Source organism: Emys orbicularis, chromosome 2 (genome assembly GCF_028017835.1).
Source record: "Emys orbicularis isolate rEmyOrb1 chromosome 2, rEmyOrb1.hap1, whole genome shotgun sequence".
NCBI classification, from domain to species: domain Eukaryota; kingdom Metazoa; phylum Chordata; order Testudines; family Emydidae; genus Emys; species Emys orbicularis.
Window position 1 is genome coordinate 218,311,229 of NC_088684.1, and position 19,943 is coordinate 218,331,171.

Genomic DNA, 19,943 nt, shown 5'->3' on the forward strand with positions numbered 1-19,943 from the left:
GCTCAGAGCTGGGGGTTGGGGTGCAGCCTCCCACTGGGCAGCACTTACCTCCAGCGGCTCCTGGTCAGTGGCGGGCACAGCGAGGCTAAGGCAGGGTCCCTGCCTACCCCGGTCTCACATCGCTCCCGGAAGGGGCCAACGCACCCCGGTGGCCCCTGGGGGAGGCAGGGGGCACGTGGCTCTGCACGCTGCCCCTCTCTGCAAGCACTGCCCCCACAGCTCTCCCGGTCAATGGGAGCTGCGAGGGCAGTGCTTGCAGGCAGGAGCAGCGCGCAGAGGGAAACTCCTGCCCCCCTGCCCCCCTGGACCACGCTGGCTACTTCTGGGAGCGGTGTGGGGCCAGGGTAGGGAGTCTGCCTTAGTGGCAGCCACACTGCACTGCCAGAGATCGCGATCGACTGGGAGATCCTCTAGGATCGACTAGTCCAGGGGTAGGCAACCTATGGCACGCGTGCCGAAGTCGGCACACGAGCTGATTTTCAGTGGCACTCACACTGCCCAGGTCCTGGCCACTGGACCGGGGGCCTCTGCATTTTAATTTAATTTTAAATGAAGCTTCTTAAACATTTTAAAAAATGCATTTACTTTACATACAATAGTTTAGTTCTATATTATAGACTTATAGAAAGAGACCCTCTAAAAACACTAAAATGTATTACTGGCACGCAAAACCTTAAATTAGAGTGAATAAATGAAGACTCGGCACACCACTTCTGAAAGGTTGCCGACCCCTGGACTAGTCAGTTGCGATCGACCGGTTGGTGACCACTAATCTAGAACATCCCTGACAGGTGTCTGTCTAACCTGCTCTTAAAAATCTCCAACGATGGAGATTTCACAGCCTTCCTAGGCAATTTATTGCAGTGCTTAACCACCCTGACAGGAAGTTTTTCCTAATGTCCAACCTAAACCTCCCTTGCTGCAATTTAAGCCCATTGCTTCTTGTCCTATCCTCAGAGGTTAAGAAGAACAATTCTTCTCTCTCCTCCTTGTAACAACCTTTTATGTACTTGAAAATTGTTATCATGTCCCCTCTCCATTTTCTCTTTTCCAGACTAAACAAACCCAATTTTTTAAATCTTCCCTCATAGTTCATGTTTTCTAGACCTTTAATCATTTTTGTTGCTCTTCTCTGGACTTTCTCCAATTTGTGCACATCTTTCCTGAAATGTGATGCCCAAAACTGGATACAATACTCCGGTTGAGGCCTAATCAGTGTGGAGTAGAGCGGAAGAATTACTTCTCGTGCCTTGCTTGCAACACTCCTGCTAATACATCCCAGAATGATGTTCGCTTTTTTTTGCAAGTGTTACACTGTTGACTCATATTTAGCTTGTGATCCACTATGACCCCTGTGACGGGTTAGATCACAGAAACCCACTTGGGGCTGCCAACTAATGTGCCAAGACTACTTCTGCCCCTGCTTTCCCTGCCAGCTTGGGACTCCAGCACCCCGTCTTGTTGAGCCAGACACGCCAGTCTAATCCAACACAGACCCAGGGTCTGAACCACATGCCCCAAAGCTGCACACTTAACTGAAAGCAACTTAAGAAGTGTTTCTGTCTTTAACACTCAGATGCCCAACTTCCAATGGGGTCCAAACCCCAAATAAATCCATTTTACCCTGTATAAAGCTTATACAGGGTAAACTCATAAATTGTTCGCCCTCTATAACACTGATAGAGAGAGATGCACAGCTGTTTGCCCCCCCTCCCCAGTATTAATACATACTCTGGGTTAATTAATAAGTAAAAAGTGATTTTATTAAATACAGAAAATAGGATTTAAATGGTTCCAAGTAGTAACAGACAGAACAAAGTGAATTACCAGGTAAAATAAAACATGCCAGTCTAAGCCTAATACAGTAATAAAACTGTATACAGATAAAATCTCACCCTCAGAGATGTTTCAATAAGTTTCTTTCACAGACTGGACGCCTTCCTAGTCTGGGCACAATCCTTCCCCCTGGTACAGCCCTTGTTCCAGCTCAGGTGGTAGCTAGGGGATTTCTCATGATGGCCGCCCCTTTGTTCTGTTCCACGCACTTATATATCTTTTGCATAAGGCAGGAATCCTTTGTCCCTCTGGGTTCCCACCCCTCGTTCTCAATGGAAAAACACCAGCTTAAAAATGGATTCCAGTTCAGGTGACATGATCACATGTCACTGTAAGACTCCAAGCCTTCATTCCTCCCAGCCTGACTCACAGGAAGGCCTGCCTGCAAACAGAGCCATCCACAGTCAATTGTCCTGGTTGATGGGAGCCATCAAGATTCCAAACCACCATTAATGGCCCATGCTTTGCATAATTACAATAGGCCCTCAGAGTTATATTTCATATTTCTAGTTTCAGATACAAGAGTGATACATTTATACAAATAGGATGAACATACTCAGTAGATTATAAGCTTTGTAATGATACCTTACAAGAGACCTTTTGCATGAAGCATATTTTAGTTACATTGAATTCACACCCATCAGCATACTTCCATAAAATCATATAGAGTGCAACGTCACAACCCCCAGATCCCGTTCTGCAGTACTCCTTCCTAGGCAGTATTTTCACATTTTGTATGTGTGCAAATGAGAAAAGGTCCTGCTTAATCTACAGGCAAAATTGCTTTCATCTGGTGTACCACCTTAATTCTCAGTAGTTGTCCCATCTGATTACTCGGTAACTGTTTATAAAGTAAGCTCTGGGTTGCCTCTGAATTCTCAGTTCAACTCTGTCTCATTACTTCAGCTTTGATGCCTGCAAGAGACTTTAATAAGAGTGAGCTCCCTACCTGACAATGCACTGGCACGGCTTCTGCACCCTGTCACAGGGATGTTAAAAAGACTGTCAGTGCTATAACATCAGCGCTCTAAGTTCTTGTGGTGAATCTCTCTCACTGAGATGCTGAAATGTATGCTACTGGATGGCATGGTAGCCCTGTTTGAGTGTATGTGCTTACAGTTGTATAGTTGCTGACCTAAAGAATGTATATATGGCCTAGTATTACTGGGATGCAGTTTTCAGTGACATCTGTGCTGTATGAACTCATTGCAGATTTTTGTAGAACTTGCTTATAGTATGGTTCATCCCTGATTGCTCTGGCCAGCAAGTTGGCACACCACCAATAAGTACTGTTCAAACAAAACTGTACTTAATCACAATTCTGGCTAACTTGGTGTCTCTCTATGACCTCTGTCGTGAGCATTACTAAAGCACTCGGCACCTTATAGAATCACAGAAATGTAGGGCTGGAAGGGACCTTGAGAGGTCATCTAGTGCAGCCCCCTGCACTGAGGTAGGACCAAGTATACCTAAACCATCCCTGACAGGTGTTTGTCTAACCTGTTCCTAAAAACCTCCAGTGATGGGGATTTCACAGCCTCCTTTGGAAGCCTATTCCAGTGCTTAACTATCCTTATGATGAGAGAGATTTTCCTAATATCCTACCTAAATCTCCCTTGCTGCAGATTAAGCTGATCACTAAACGTAGGATAAGAAGTAGATATGGAGAACAATTGATCACAGTCCTCTTTATAACAACAGTCTTCAAATATGTTAAGGGCTATCAAGTCCCCCCTCAGTCTTTGTTTTCAATATTTCTCATAGGGCAACAGACTTGTAATACTGTATCTAAAATGTCCAGGAGAAGGCTAGACAGTGCAGAACACATGTTTTGGGGAAAATTCAGGACTGGGTGTGTTTTGGAGTCATCCTGCAAGTAGTAACCAAGGCTGCTGGAAGCCAGAGTGTTGCTGTCAGGCTGATGGGGTCCGAGTTGCTGGACCAGGGCTGCAGCTATATACAGACCCACAGGGTATGACCTACATGCTGGCAGGTTGATTGTGAGTGATCCAAGTTAGGAGCTACAACAGCAAAACACTATGAGGCAACCAAGGTTGCAGGGCAAGCAGTGACACAACCCCTCACTGGTCTGGCTTGCACCCTGGAATGTAACGATAACACTCCTGTTAATACAACTCACAATATTAGCCTTTTTTGCAACTGCATCACATTGGTGATTCATATTCAACAGCAAACAATGAATAACTACCCTTTGAGTACAGTCTTTCAATAAGTTGTGCACCCACCTTACAGTAATTTCATCTAGAAAAAAATTCTCTCGTTTCCTTATGAGACTATCATGTGGAATTGTGTCAAAAGACTTACTAATATGAAGATATAGCATGTCTACAGCTTCCCCCCATCTATTAGACCAGTAACCCTGTCAAAGAAGGAAAATAGGTTGGTTTGGCTTGATTTGTTCTTGACAAATCCATGTTGACTATTACTTGGCATCCTATTATCCTCTAGGTTTAATTGATTGTTTAATAATTTGTTCCAGTATCTTTACAGGTATTGAAGTTAGGCTGACTCGTCTATAACTCCCTGGTCCTCTTTGTTCCCCTTTGTAAAGATAGGTACTATGTTTGCCCTTCTCCAGTTATCTGGGACCTCACTTGTACTCCACAAATTCTCAAAGATAATCACTAACGATTCTGAAATTGCTTCAGCTAGTTCCTTAAGTACCCTAGGATGAATTTCTCCAGGAGCTGCTGACTTGAATCTAACATCTAAATATTCTTTAACCTCTTCGGCTTTTGTTCCTTCTCCCATTGTTGTTAATATTAATTGTGTTAAGTATCTGGTTGCAATTAATGATTTTAGTGAAGACTGAAACAAACTAGGCGTTAACACCTCAGGCTTCTTGTTGTCATCTGTCATCTTCCCTGCTAAGTAGAGGACCTACATTTTTCTTCATTTTTTTTCTTGCTCCTAATGTATTTATAGAACCTCTTCTTATTGCCTTCTATGTCCCTTGCTAGGTGTAACTCATTTTTTAGTATCTAGGTACTTAATACCAAAGCTTTGCTGTAGTATCTGAACACCTCCCAGCTTTTAATGTTTATCCTCAAAACACCCCTGTGACGTAGGGAAGTACCCCCATTTTACAAATGGGGATCTGAGGTAGTGAGAAGCTAAGTGACTTGCCCAGGGTCACACAAGGAGTCTGTAGTCGAGCAGGGACTTCAACCTAGGGTTGCCAGGTGTCTGGGTTTCGACCGGAACACCCAGTTGAAAAGGGACCCTTGCGGTTCCAGTCAGCACTGCTGACCAGGCTGTTAAAAGTCCGGTCGGCAGTGCAGCAGGGCTAAGGCAGGTTCCCTGCAGATCCCGGAAGCAGCGGCATGTCCCCCTCTAGCTCCTAAGTGCAGGTGTAGCCAGGGGGATCCGCGTACTGTCCCTGCCCCAAGCGCCAACTCCGCAACTTCCATTGGCCGGGAACCATGGCCAATGAGAGCTGCGGGGGCGGCGCCTGCGGACAGGGCAGTGTGCAGAGCCACCTGGCTGCGCCTCCGCATAGGAGCCAGAGAAGGGACATGCCGCTGCTTCTGGGAGTCACCTGAGGTAAGCGCCGCCGGAGCCTGCACCCCTCCCATGCCCCAGCTCCCTGCCCCAGCCCTGAGACCCCCTTCCACCCTCTGAACCCCTCGGTCCCAGGCTGGAGCACCCTCCTATACCCCAAACCACTCATCCCCAGCCCCACCCCAGAGCCTGCACCCCCAGCCGGAGCCCTCACCCCCCCACACGCAACCCCCTGCCCCAGTTCAGAGCCCCCTCCTGAACTCAGAACCCCTCAGCGCCAGCCCAGAGCCCCCTCCTGCACCCCAAATCTCTCATGCCTGGCCCCACACCCGAGCCCGCACCCCCCCCACACACCCTAACCTCTTGCCCCAATCTGGAGCCCCCCCACACTGATCCCCTCATTTCTGGACCCATCCCAGAGCCCGCACCCCCAGCCTAGAGCCTCCTCCCATGCCCCAACCCCCTCTTCAGCCTGGAGCCCCCTCCTATACTCCAAACCCTTCGGTTCCACCCCGGAGCCCCCTCCTGCACCCCAAGCCCCTCATCCCTGGCCCCACCCCAGAGCCCTCACCCCTTCCACGTCTGAACCCACTGCCTCAGCCTGAAGCCCCTTCCCACACCCTGAACTCCTCATTTCTGGCCTCACCCCAGAGCCCGCACCCCTTCCTGCACCCCAACCCCGAGCCAACCCAGTGAAAATGAGTGAGTGAGAGAGTGAGCAACGGTGGGGGGGGATGGAGTGAGCAGGGGCATGGCCTCAGAGAAGGGGTGAGGCCTTGGAGGTGGGGTAGAGCAAGGGTGTTCGGTTTTGTGCGAGTAGAAAGTTGGCAACTCTACTTCAACCTAGTTCTTCCTAAGCTAGTGCCTTAACCACTGGACCATGCTTTCTCTTTTTACACCATGCTTCCTCTCTCCTGTTAAGAACTCCTTTAAGAAGGGACTTGTCCCTTGATCATTCTTGGATGTAGCTGCTGCTTCTTTGACTTTATTTTTTAACTTCCTCAACCACCTTCTTTTGCTTTTACCCTCCTCTTTGTAGACACCTCTCTACTTAACTTCTCTGTGCCGACTTGGCAACATTTGGACTAAAATCTCTTTAAAAGAGACTTTTCCAGTTGTACTCTTCTTCTAGAACTTGATTCAAAGCCCACTGAAGTCAATCAAATAATGGATCAGCCCTTAGCTCTTTGCACTTTTATTATGATTTATGGAGTGCTGACATGTATGCAGCACTTTGCGGTCACTAAAACACATGGTTTTAATCCAGATGTGTTCAGGATTTCCCCCATGAGATGAGGGATGTGTGCATGGTAGTCATGCTTAGAAAGACAATAAAAAAAAGTCTTGTTCCTGATTTATTCCTTCTTTATTTTTTAAATTTCCACCCACTGAAAATAGAGAATAGATTAAAATACACCAATATTTTCTTATCTAATTCTTTGTTCTTCAGTCTTCCCACCTTAAAGATCTATCGTGCATGTTGGTTCTTTAAGACTAAAAATAAGACACAGAGATATGCATACTTCAGCATCAGTAAGTGCAATTTTTTATCACTAGATGTCACCATCGACTCATTTACAATATCATATTGTCCTACATGTTTTTCTTTCATAAGAAAGGAAGAATTGCCATACTGAATCAGAACAACAGTCTCCCTCGTCTCCTCCAGCACAAACCGGTACCTGAATCCTTTCTTCACTCTTTTTTCTCTAAACAGAATGTTGCTTTCACTATTTCCTTGATTTGGATGATCGATATAATCATGAAAACCCCCATTCAGCCTGCTGATTTTATAATTTTTAGTATAAACAGCATCCACTGTGACTCTTGAGTAAAAACCAGGTGTGGAAGTCTATGGAGAACCACAGGAAGATCTAAGACTTCTCCAGACACAAACTGTAATGAGCAGTCCTATCAGGGTAATGTGCTATATGTGCTTTACACTGTTGGTTAATCCAGTAATTAAAGGGTTAATTATCTCAATGTGTCCACAGGGCATCCATGGAAACTATTCTCCTGTTATCTGGAAGTGTTTTGTTACAGCAAAAGATAAACACACTGTTTCAACTAGTATTCTAACTTGAACCTGTTTTAATTAGTTTGCTTGACACTTTCTGGAGACAATGCAAAACAGTTTGAACTGCCCAGCAAGAAGTGTGCTTGACTTCTAAAATGGTTACATTGCTGATTTGAGCTCCTGCCCTTCTTTAAAACATTTGATTTAAGAAATGTGGGCCAAATTGTGCCTGGCCCCTGAGCTGCTGTGGAAGAGTCCGGGAGTGAGTATGAACTATCCCTTGTGTGGGCAACACTCTAAGGCTTGGTCTACACTAAACCCCCAAATCGAACTAAGGTACGCAACTTCAGCTACGTGAATAACGTAGCTGAAGTTCGAAGTACCTTAGTTCGAATTTACCTCGGTCCACACGCGGCAGGCAGGCTCCCCTGTCGACTCCGCGGTACTCCTCTCGTCTAGCTGGAGTACCGCAGTCGACGGCGAGCACTTCCTGGTTCGACTTATCGCGTCCAGACAAGACGCGATAAGTCGAACCCAGAACTTCGATTGCCAGCCGCCGAACTAGCGGCTGGGTGTAGACATACCCTAAGAAGCACAAGGACTGCTTATTCCTGTTACCCAAAGAAGACTGGGATGCGGGGAGGGGAAGAAGCTGGGGTGGGAAGGAGACAGAGTGATAGCGTTGATTTCCCCATACCCTTCCCCCTTCACTGCCTTCATACACCAGGCAGTAGATCTGAGCTGATGCCTCCAAGGGAGCATTTTATGCCAGCCAAAAAGCTGAGGCCATCTGAACACCCTGGTGCTCCTTGTTGGGCAGTACAGCTCTTATTCAGGGCTTGTCACAGTCTAGGGCTCTGTTAAGAAAATCCAGCCGCAGGCCTTTTTTTTTCTTCACTGTAAACAGCTCATCAAGAAGAACCCTTGTGCATACACTATTACACTTTGCTCTCATTATACTTCAAGGTGGTTACTGCATCGTGTGTGGACTTCTGCCTCAAGAGGCCATTATTGCACAAACTGCTGTAGTTCAAAAACCACGTGAGCAGCAATCTACTGTTTTTGTGTCTGAGTCCTAGGCTAATCAGTGGCAGACTATATGTGGGAGGCTATACAAACACTAAAAGTCTAACGCTAAAAACTACTGATTAAAAGTCTTAACAAATATGTTGAAAAGACAAGGAAGTAAGGCATTTTTCTCCCTGGGACTCAGCGAAGTAGGATTTAGGTAATAATTGGCAGATAATGCTATAACTGAGAGAGTACATGTTGTACTTGGCAAGCCTAGTGCTGTAGATCTCCCACCTCCTGGGGATCGTCCATCTCTTTCCCTTTTTTTTTTTTTAACTGTTCCTGAAATGTTATTTTTTCCCCTTTACTTTCAAGCAGCAACTTGCCTCTGTCAAAAATGCAAGAGGTATGTAGCATTCAAGAAATTAGCAGCCCTAAAGAAATGTACATTTTGTAAAAGAACTTGTGCTTGACTTGAAATTGTCTGCATCCAGTTTGAACCCTTTCCCAAGATTGTGATTTAATTCAATAATACTCACTCTGGGCCAGACTACAAACCCTATCTGTACTCATAATAGGGAGCAGTCTTCAGCCAGGAAGTCCCACTGGAGCCAATGGAAGCAACTGCTAACCAAGGTTAGGGGTTTGCAGTCTGGCACTCTGTACCTTGTAAGAGAAGACAAGATGTTTTGCAAGATTTTATTTTGACAGAATACCACTGTCTCATTCCTTAGCAACGGCGGAGAGTTGTGTTGTTAAAAAACTCAGCACTTAGCAGAGATTGCTAGATGTTGACAAGTCCGGATCTGAAAACACGCGCAGGAAAGAGCAAATATAGCTTTCAGCTGTTTAAATAAATGGGGCATGATCTTCAAAGCAGAGATTTGTATTTTTTTTAGGCCTTTTCTATAATAGAGAAATGTGTACTGGTACACATCTAATGTAGACTGGACCACAGTTTGAGCTATTGCTTGTCTTCTTTTATACAATATTGTGTCTATGGTAGCAATGGCCAACACAGTACCTTCTGAAGGAAGGCAGCATAGAGGGAGCAGAGATGCAACCAAACATGCACACAAGAATAGGAGGGAGAAGTGATGTATTGTGCAATGTGGTATGTGTGCAAGCCCTAGTCATAGAGCAAATGGGGAACAAAATTAATTCAAGCATGATTTAAGGGGGAGGATCAGCAACAAAATATTTTGGACTGATTATCAGTTAAAACAAGAAGTGCATATCTAATAGTGCCCAGCATAATGGGGCCATGGTCTATGATACCAATAATCTGTGTAGAATATCTTGAAAAAATAAACATTCACCATATTATAACAATTGTTATAATACAATATTTCTTAAAATATAACTAAATTACAGCATCCGCACAGAGAAAACTAGACATTTCTTGAGAACCCATTCCAAAATATTTGTTATTGTACCAAAAATAAAATAAAAAGCTGAGCAAGACATCTAGCCCAAAATGGTGATTTTATTTTTAAAAGTATGTTGTTGTTTTTTGTGATCAAAATTCTTAAATTTGGATAGTCAACAGACATAAAGTACAATATATTCTGTTTACAACATGATACAGAGTGCAGACAGACAATGACTGGCAGAATGTAACTCAGATTTCTGTGAAGAGGGTAAATTTGAAACGATAAACATCAGTAATCCATACATTTCCAGAATAAACCTTTTAGGACCCAATCCTGCAAGGACTCAAGCACATATAATTTGTGAAGACTACTCACACTGCATAAAGTTAAGCACATTCACAAATCTCTGCAGGATTAGGACCAATTATCGCTACATAGTAAAATTAATCTTTGGTATAAATCCAAGACACTGGAATTACTTCAGAGTTAATAAAACAAATGCATATTATTGAGATTTGGCCAATCACCACTGTGATTACTTATCTTTATTTAAGGTGGCACCTCTTTAACCCATATCCGTTTTCTATTTGTCTTGTTAGAGTGTAAGATATTTGGGGCTGGGCTTGTGATGTACAGTTATGCTTGTACATGTAGTGTATTGTGGGCACTACCTGAAGCAATGTTAATTTGGTTCATACCAAATAACAATAGATGCATTTGCAAAACTATGAATTAATGATATTTTGAAATTAGTACACTTTTTGTTTTAACTGGAGTATATATGGTATATCAAACTATCTGATATATAGGTGTAGTAAGATGAGGCCCTGAAACATAAACTCTTGCATCAGAGGCCTGGTATGATGCCTGAGGCCTGAACTAAAGTAATGGTCAAGACTTTGCTAACATAAATCAAAGTTAAGCTTTGAGCCAGAGGCAGGCCCTGCTCACAGAATGTGGCAAGAAGAGGGCTGATGTTGCAAAAATACACATACCTAAAAGGTACTGGGCACTAGTTATGGAAACACATGCCAGGATGGTACCAGAACACTCCGGTACTAGTACATTCCTCACAGATAACAGGAACAGGCTGACCTATCCTAAAGACAGGGGCAGGAGGATAATGTGGTAAAGTTGTTTTGTGAGAGGTGGCACTCTGACACGTAGAGGGGTTGCTCCTCTATGTGTCAGGAGTGATGTGTAACTTGTTTGTACCTGTGTATAAGAGAGCATCCCTGAGTGGATGTCTTTGTCTGGCCTAGGGGGCAGTGGTAAATCCCGCCACTGACTGAGATGGTCCATTGCCAGGGAGCACATATGTACTAGCAGAACTATAGACATCTGATCCGGGGAGCTAGAGACTTTGTTTCGTTTGGCAATAAACCTGGCTGGGTGCCTTCATACCTTATCAGAGTCTGTGGTCATTGGGGATTCTCTTGGGGTCTGCTGTGTCAGCAATCTGCAGAGCCAGGGCAGCATACAGAGGGAACACACGCACGCAGCTGACTTTTATCAACATTGAACAGAGCAAAGCACCACACCAGTGACTTCTGACAATAGGTATGCCAGTAATGTTTGAAATATTAATTTGCATGATGTAATTAAAATATCAGTTGCCAGCTGGAGAAAGACATAGGAATCCAAATAGCAGAAAACTCAAAACCAAGATGGGTATGTGTAGCACATGTGGTGGTATTGGCATGAGTACGGAATGGGAGCTTTTTCATTGGAGTATAGATATGAACAGATCTTAAAGCCATCTGGCCAACCTGACATTGGTTCAATATTAGCTGTTAACATGTAACTCGTGTATATCTTACATTTCTTATTTTAGAAGGAAGCAGCTGTCCTGTCTTGCTTCATTCTCCAAGCAATTGAACATTTAAATCCCCCATTTCAATATCCAAGGAGTGGTGGTTGTCTGATGCTAGCTATATTTCTGTAAACATCTAAAATTTACAAAAATGTAAAGCTGCCATATGAGGAAAAGGTCTTGCAGGCTAGAACTAATTTGTGAAGGTGCCTTTTCCAATGACAACCTGGTTCTCTAATTTGGTATCTAACCAGAAAATATGGTAGTCACAATTTTGTCAGGAATCTAAGTTTCTATGTGTTATGTGCGTCACATCCACACAATAACACAATATACATATACTACCTGTATGGCCCTGAGGATGTCACATGGGCCGCAGCTGATTGGGCCGTACGTGACCTGTGGATCGAGGACCATTGATTTATTGGCTGACTGAGTTGAAATTGTTTCCTGTACTTGACTAATTCTACGCTGCTGGGAGGTTATTTTGTGATTGTCCGTCTAATTAACTGTTGGGACATTTTAAACTTTTGTATGGGCTGTATTGTTTAAATTAACTGGAATAGAATACACTTGAGCGTCAAACATCAGTGTTCCTATCAACAATGAACACTCAGCTGTTACATCAACAGTAGGAGAATTTCTGAAAATATTTTGTTACACTGAGCATTTTCAGAAAGTATTTTCAGAAATCCCTCCATTGTTTTTGCAGCTGTACTAGTACTAGGAATATGTGAACCAGGTGTAAGCACTCCAGACCTACACTGACAGGGCTGGACAACATGGTGGCCTTAAAAAAAAAAAAAAAAAAAAAAAAAAAAAAAAAGCCTATGCCCACTCAACACTAGACCTCCTTCCATTGCTAGAACAGGGTGAGCCGCAGGGGTACTAAACCAATAGTGGCAGAATTCCTGAAAATGCTCAATGTAACTCAGTCAGGGTATCTCCTGCCTTGGCTCACAAAACCACTAAGGCTCGGATCCCGCAACTTATTCTACTATGGCAGACCTCTGTGCCCACCTGAAGCCCCATTGACTTTAATGGTTTAAATGCACACCAACATTCGATGGCTGGGTTTAAAAATTTTATTTGCTTTTAATCACAGCTGCAAACAGCATAAAAGTTGTCAGCACCAGTGTAATATTTTGTATAGAAATTTTAAGGTTAAAGAACATTTTAAAACCCAGTTAAATAATCTTTGGTAGTAGTTATTCCACTAGTGTTATTATTGATATGGACATAGCTAGCTTGAGTAATTCAAATTTGCAATGTTGGAGAATTTACTGAAACATGAGAGCCTTGGGTTGATTTATAGAAAAGCTTTACAGTGATGTATCCTATTAAATGCCAGACAATCATCCATATAGACAAACAGTTTATGCTGGGTGATTGATTGTAGGAATCCTACTCATAGATCCAATGCATGACATATTCAATCACATCATCTTTCTATTTTTAAAATATTAAATGATCTTTGCATCCTGATGTGATCTGTCCAGTGGAGATTGAACCACTTATTCATAAGGTTCAATTGATAGGACCAAATCTGGCAGTCCTGCCCTATATAAAACTCTCATTAGTCAATAGGAGTTTTGTCTGAGTAAAAGATAAGGGGTTTAGAATTTTGCTCACACGCCCAGAAAATAAACATATGGGACAAGATCCTACCCCCATTCCTGCCCTTTCACACCATTCAGATGGTACAAAGGGGCTGGCATCAGGCCCTAAATGCTCAGATAAGAATTCCCCCAGCCTGGGAAATCTGTCAACTGGTGTAACCTGTTTCTGTGCCAACCACACCCATCCACTCTATTGCAGGTGGAGCATCTGGAGCAGGAAAGGATATACTGAAGGCTGGGCAGAGATTAGGGTGACCAGATGTCCCGATTTTATAGGGACAGTCCCGATATTTGGGGCTTTTTCTTATATAGGCTCCTATTACCCCCCACCCTCTGTCCCGATTTTTCACACTTGCTATCTGGTCCCCTAGCAGAGATAGAACATGCCAGCTGAGAATGATCAGAATAGTTGTAGTCCTTTTAGGGACCATGGCCAGCCTGTGTAAATACCAGTAGCCCCTAGGCCCCTCTAACTTTTTGCTGTAGCAGCCATATTTGTGAATCAGGTAATGATAAACCTACTCTTTCCTGCAACAAGCAGATCTTGTTGCAGGAGAAAATCTGAACCATTATAACTTATTAAAATCAAATTACTGGTTGTTATAGCTGTATCCTGAGTGGGAAACAGGTCTTCTAAGAATTTGTTGTGCTCCATAAACCTGTTGCTAAAGATTATGGATGATGTAATTTTTATGCTAAAATGTGGTTGATGTTTAAATTTTCAAATTTTACAGAGATCAGAATAAGATTATCTAAGGAATGGTCACTATATTCTTAGGTATTAGTTTTTCCATAGGGGGGAGTCTGCCTCCTAAGCCTTGTAACGATCCTCCTTCTAGAACCCAAACTCCTAGGTGCACTCAGCTATGCCTATACTCGAGTAACTGCAGTGAGTAATTATGTCTTTTATACACTTCAGTGGAAAGTTCACTAATCTTAGGCAAGATTTTCATTCATGTAAAAACTGCCTGGTAAGAATGGAAGCTGCCCACACAATTTCTTTGAACACTATGCTGACATAACAGTACTCATTCATAGCTGCCCCATTTTAGGTGGTGTAGTACTATGTGTACACGCTTGTTAGGATGACCAGACAGCAAGTGTGAAAAATCAGGACAGGGGGTGGGGGGTAATAGGAGCCTATATAAGAAAAAGCCCCAAATATTGGGACTGTCCCTATAAAATCGAGACATCTGGTCACCCTAACACTTGTATACATCTGTTTTCTGTGCACAGCAACCAATGCAGTTTCGCATTGATGCACACAACTGACAGCTATCTTAATGCATGTAGCTGTGCTTTTTAACTCCCTTCCCCCTTTATGGCATGCACTAGAACTGAATTATTAAATTTTAAAGATGAAGGGATAAATTCATCCCAGTGCAACTACACTGATGTCTGAATTTCCTAGCTTTTTGTGAAGTCCCAAGCACAAGGGTCATGTTTTTCAGTCTTTTCTCTAGAGCAGGGGTCCGCAACCTTTCAGAAGTGGTGTGCCGAGTCTTCATTTACCTTTTAACGTTTTTAGAAGGTCTCTTTCTATAAGTCTTTAATATATAACTAAACTATTGTTGTATGTAAAGTAAATAAGGTTTTTAAAATGTTTAAGAAGCTTCATTTAAAATTAAATTAAAATGCAGAGGCCCCCGGATCAGTGGCCAGGACCCAGGCAGTGTGAGTGCCACTGAAAATCAGCTCGCGTGCCGCCTTCAGCACGCGTGCCATAGGTTGCCTACCCCTGCTCTAGAGTCATAACGTTAGAAACTTTTTTTTAAAATGAAAGACGAATTTCTCCCCTAATCTCATGCTTCCAAGAGCTGGGCCTTCAAAAAACCAACAAAAAACCAAAACCCCAAAAGAAACAAAAAACCAACAACAGCCCACTACCATCAGGAATCTGGGCAACAATGAATTTTAAGTAAATAACTTTAAACCATTTAATTGCCCTTTCAAGAGACTCACAGAGAAAAGAGGACAAACCCTAAGCGGCGGTGCCCCGCAGCAGCCCTAATTTTGCTGCAACACACTTTGAAAATAGCTTTTGTATCTGTTTTGGCGCCCAGAGCGCTGGCTGTGCCCCGCTAGCTCTCTGCTCATCAAGCAGCAGCTGGGATCTGCACCCACCGGCATGGGGTTGGGAAGCAGTAACAGGTGGGCTAACTCAGCAGCAGCCCTTCCGGGCCTCTGGTCAGTGCAATCAGGGGCAATTCCTGTTTTTCCCCCGGTGCCAAAGAAGAGGGGGGCCCGCTCCCGCGCTTCTCTGCCCTGCGAGAAGGGGCCACACTTTCCGCCTGTCCCCGCAATCACGGAGCCCCGCCTGCGCTCTATCTAGCGGGCTCCGGGCCAGGTGGCGACGGGGTAAGAGGCCGGGGCCGCTATGGGTCTCCAGATGGCAGTAGGCGAGAGACGTGACTAGTAGCTGGGGGCTGGGCTTGCCCGGCGCTGCTGGGGGGCGGCCCGGGCTGTACCTAGCTCGGGGGCGGCTCCAGCCCGAACCTCCAGTCCCCGGCCGCGCGCCGGTGCCGCCCCCCGGATGGCGACACACTAGGGGCGGCGCCCGCCCCTCGGCACAGCCACGCACGGCGGGCAGAGCAAGCGGCGGGGGATGGCGGCGGCGGCTGGGCTCGGCCCCCGGACAGTGGCGGCGGCAGTAGCAGCCGGAGCCAGCACCGCCCCGAGCGGCTCATGGTGGCGCCCGAGACCCGAGAGCAGCGGCCGCTCCGGCAACGCCAGCTGAGCCGGATCCCGGCGGCACCCAGCGCGGGCGGGCGCCCGGCGCTCACCTCCCCGCGCGTCCCTCGGGGGCTCGCTCCTGACGGGGCCGCCCGCCCCCCGGAGCTGCCTCAGGGCAGCGGCGAAGGGCGCCGGGCGGCGCCAGCGACGGGACTATGGGCGCCAAGCAGAGCGGCCCGGCCGCCGCCAACGGCCGCACCCGGGCGTACTCGGGCGGGGATTTGCCCTCCGGCAGCGGCGGCGCGAACGGGGCCGGCGGGCGCTCGGCGGGGGCCGGCGGGAGATACACGCCGCTGGCGCCTCAGGCAGCCCCCGGGGGCTCGGCGGCGGGAGCTGCGGCCGCTCCGCCCGTGGCTGCGCCCCGGAGCAGGTCCCTAGTCGGGGCGGCAGCCTCCGGGACCAGGGCCGCCCAGTCAGCCTTCAGCATCCCCCACAGCAGCGGCCCCTACGGCTCGCAGGACTCGGTGAACAGCGCGGCCGAGGAGGGCGGCCGGGGGCGGCCCGCAGGGGGCGGAGGACACGGCGGGCCCCGGCTCGTGATCGGCTCGCTGCCAGCGCACCTCTCACCGCACCTGTTCGGAGGTAAAGTACCCACCCGTGCCCCTGTGTGTGTGTGAGAGAGACTGCAACCGCCTCGCTACCCCTGCCTGGGGATGTGGGGGTGGGGAGAACTGTAACAGTGCTACTCCCGCCCTGTCCATGGCATGGGGGGAGAGGGGATAGAGAGACTGATATTCAGCCCTTCCCCAGACAGAGACCATAAACATTATACAGGACCACAGACGTGTGTGGTGGGGGTAGGGAGTAGGCACATTGGAACAGTTTGTATCGTGGGGATGCTGAGAGACATTGAACCAAACTGTAAACCCTGTATAGGGTGGAAACAGCTTCAATCCATGGGGTGTGTGGCAGCTCCCCCAGCACCCCTGATTCCAGCACCTATGGGAGTAGGTCTCTAACTCTCAGTGATGGTCTAGGGAGCGACTTGAGGGGTAGCACTATTTTTGGTGGGGTTGAGGTAGTGAGTAACCCGCTTGGGGCCGATTCGGTAGTGTTGTGGGGAGTTTTTTGTGTGTGTGTGTGTGTGTCGGGGGGGTGGGGGGAAGTTCTCCTTTTCCTATGGAAATCTCGGGCCTGAATCTAGGTCACTACCCTCATGTTAAAAGGACAATATATTCTTTCATTTCAGTGCACCTTTCTTAGTTAACTGAAGAACTGATTGATTTACTGTTCCATGTTTCCACATTCTGAATATTTTGTAACTCTCAGACTTGTGAAGTGAGTGTTTTTTGTATAGCTCTTTTTTGGCTCTTACTTGGGAGAGTAGTTTGTGACTTTGAGGGGATTACAATGAATCATCATTTTGTGAAAGGGACAGCTTTCTAGTTCCTCCAGGCTTCAGTTTTATCTATACATGCTTCCGCTGCTGTTTCTTGGCCATGTATATTAAAAAAAAAATTAGAGGTCTGAAAGCGGAAGGAAAGAATTTAATAATGAAATAACGCCCCCCCCCCCAGCAATGTAGTTTGCACAGTAAAAAGGAAAAAAGAGCCTCTCTGTCTTGCCACTTTAGACTTTAATATCGAATCTGTGCCTGTGTAAATATGCCAGTCTGCCTACTACTTACATAATTAGGATTTAATTGGATCATGTATTCATGCAGTTTATTTTAAATCAGACTGAAATCTGTTTTTAGGTACTGATTAAAATGTGGCTGCAGCTTGTTCCTGTTTCTGAGTCACTGAATTGTCTGTACTGAAACATGGTTAATAAAATAGAAGTTATTGTAATGGAAAGTTTCTTTGAATTAGCTTATTTTTTTTCCAAAAGAAGAAAATGTTTAGATGAGGGGAGATACTTTAAAAAACAGTCTTTAAGAAAATATAGCACTCTCTTTCTAAAGACTGCAGTACGTTTCCTGGAAGTGATAGAAATAGAGGGGGAGCAAAATATTGAATCTATTGAGACTGAAGTTAAAAGCTCTGTAAATAGTTTGAAAAAGATGAACTTGTTAGTAGTTTTTCCTGTACAGAATATTGTACAATTGTTGTTTAAATGAAAGTTTTTGGTGCATATTATGCACTCTTCTATCTCCCTTTCAAGTGTAGATTTTTAATTTTTTAGGTACAGTTATTGAGTTGACTTCTTTCTATGACATTTATTATAAAGGTTTCACTGCTCATACGAGTAAGGTGCAACAGGACTGTCCTTTAATGTGTTAATTCTTTTTGATAGCTGTTGTAATTGTCTAGATTAACTTAATACATATGTGTTATAGCTTGTGTAAAGTCTGAATTAAAAATAGAATGAAATGTTGTTTTTTGGGGAAGGGAGTTTTGATGCAAGGTGCCTGTCTGTGTGAACTTACTTTCACTTTTGATAGTGATCAATGAGAGCATTATTTACAGCAGTGTGATAATGTAGTTCTATAATATAAAACGTCCGTAGCTTTACATTTGAGATTTTTAGCCTTCAATGTAACTGGTATAGACTCAAGAACAGTAGGTCAAATTGAGATTTTTTTTTTTTCCCCAGTCCTGGCACTTCCTGGATGGTCAACATGTATGTTACAGACACCCCTACAAACAGATTTCTGTTCAGTTCTGTTCAGTTGTGTTTTTGTGTGTGGGGACCTGAAGACAGTCCTGGGTCTCCTGAAGACTAAGTCAGCTCCTAGTGCTGTGATTGAACATGCTAATGGAGAGCATCAAGCCTACCTTAACAAGGAGCATTTGCCCTTGAGAAGGAAAACTTAAGTGCAAGTGTTCATATAGTGCTGAGTTGCTGCATGTTTATTAATTGTTAGTTAAGAGTAGCAGGGCTTTGATGCAAGGATGCTGCAGTGTTATCAGAGTAGTATGCATGAAAGCTGGTGTGTGCAGTTCCTTTTGCAATCAAAGGGTACTGTGCTATTGCATATTTACAGTCTATACAGTGAGAGAAAAGCATTAAAACATACAGCATGTTGCCAATTTGTCAGTCAAAAGTAGGATTCCTTGCTTAAACCTTGCATCACAGCCTTAATTAGATCAGTTACAGACCACATTTTCCTCATTACAATTTCAAGTGATAATTTACATAATTGCTAAGTAGTACCGTATGTTTTCTTATTAATGAATCTATTAAACTAGAATGCAGAATATTAAATATTTATTGACTGAGATGATATAGAATGTATGCCCTCCACTTATGCAATAAGCTTTAACCTTGCAAGGTGACTAATCGATGATGGGTGTCAGATATTAGATTTTTGATGATCAAGATGCAAAATGTAACCAGCAAGACTGGTTACAATCTGTATATCATTTATATCTAAATCTATTTGTGAATCAGTCTGAAGTAGCTTTTCCTTTTTTCATATGAAAATGAATGGCTGCTTAATCTAATCCTAGCATTCAGTTTTGTTAAAAAGGGAGGGGAGGACCTTTACATGTCAAACTTTCCTATTATATATTTTTTGCAATTTAAATATTTTGTAATGTGGGTGGCATAATAACTTTCCAGTGCAATTAACATAGTACATGTCATAGCTATACGCTTTTAAAAAATTCAATATAGTATTCAGATGCTTGGTTCAAACAAGTGGTCTTGTTCTAGATCATAATTTCACAAGACTGTCCATGGAGGAAAATAACTTGGAGGACTGCTTTTGTGCTGTTTCTGACTAGCTTAAGCTTGTCTAGGTATGGTGCTTGGCAGTTACTATGTGTATTGTGCGCGTGCTTCAAGCACCTTCCCTTGTTTTGTAATCTGCAGGTTTTTTTTTTTTTTTTTTTAACTGAAAACTACAGAAGTTTATTTTGAGAATCAGTTCAGCAGTTTCTTTGGAGAATTAGTTTAATATGTAAAGATTAAACTGTATTTTCCTGGCAGACTTCTTGGCTTTGACAATCAATAACGCATGTGTGTTGCACTTGTAAGACTACTATAATTAATTGGCACTTATTGAATTGTACTCCATTGTGACTTTTGAATTACCCAGAACAATGTTTAAATATTAGCTATCTAATCTGTTAGTT

General features: G+C 44.4%; 1 protein-coding gene across 1 annotated transcript in view; it reads left to right on the forward strand.

Moving 5' to 3' along the window:
* The first annotated feature begins 15,876 nt into the window (after window positions 1-15,876).
* Window positions 15,877-19,943, forward strand: part of ZNRF2 (zinc and ring finger 2) — a 72,234-nt gene continuing 68,167 nt past the window's right edge. Inside the window, 2 exon segments of the mRNA XM_065400131.1 lie at window positions 15,877-16,012; window positions 16,015-16,506. Of these exon segments, the coding sequence (XP_065256203.1) occupies window positions 15,877-16,012; window positions 16,015-16,506 (628 nt within the window).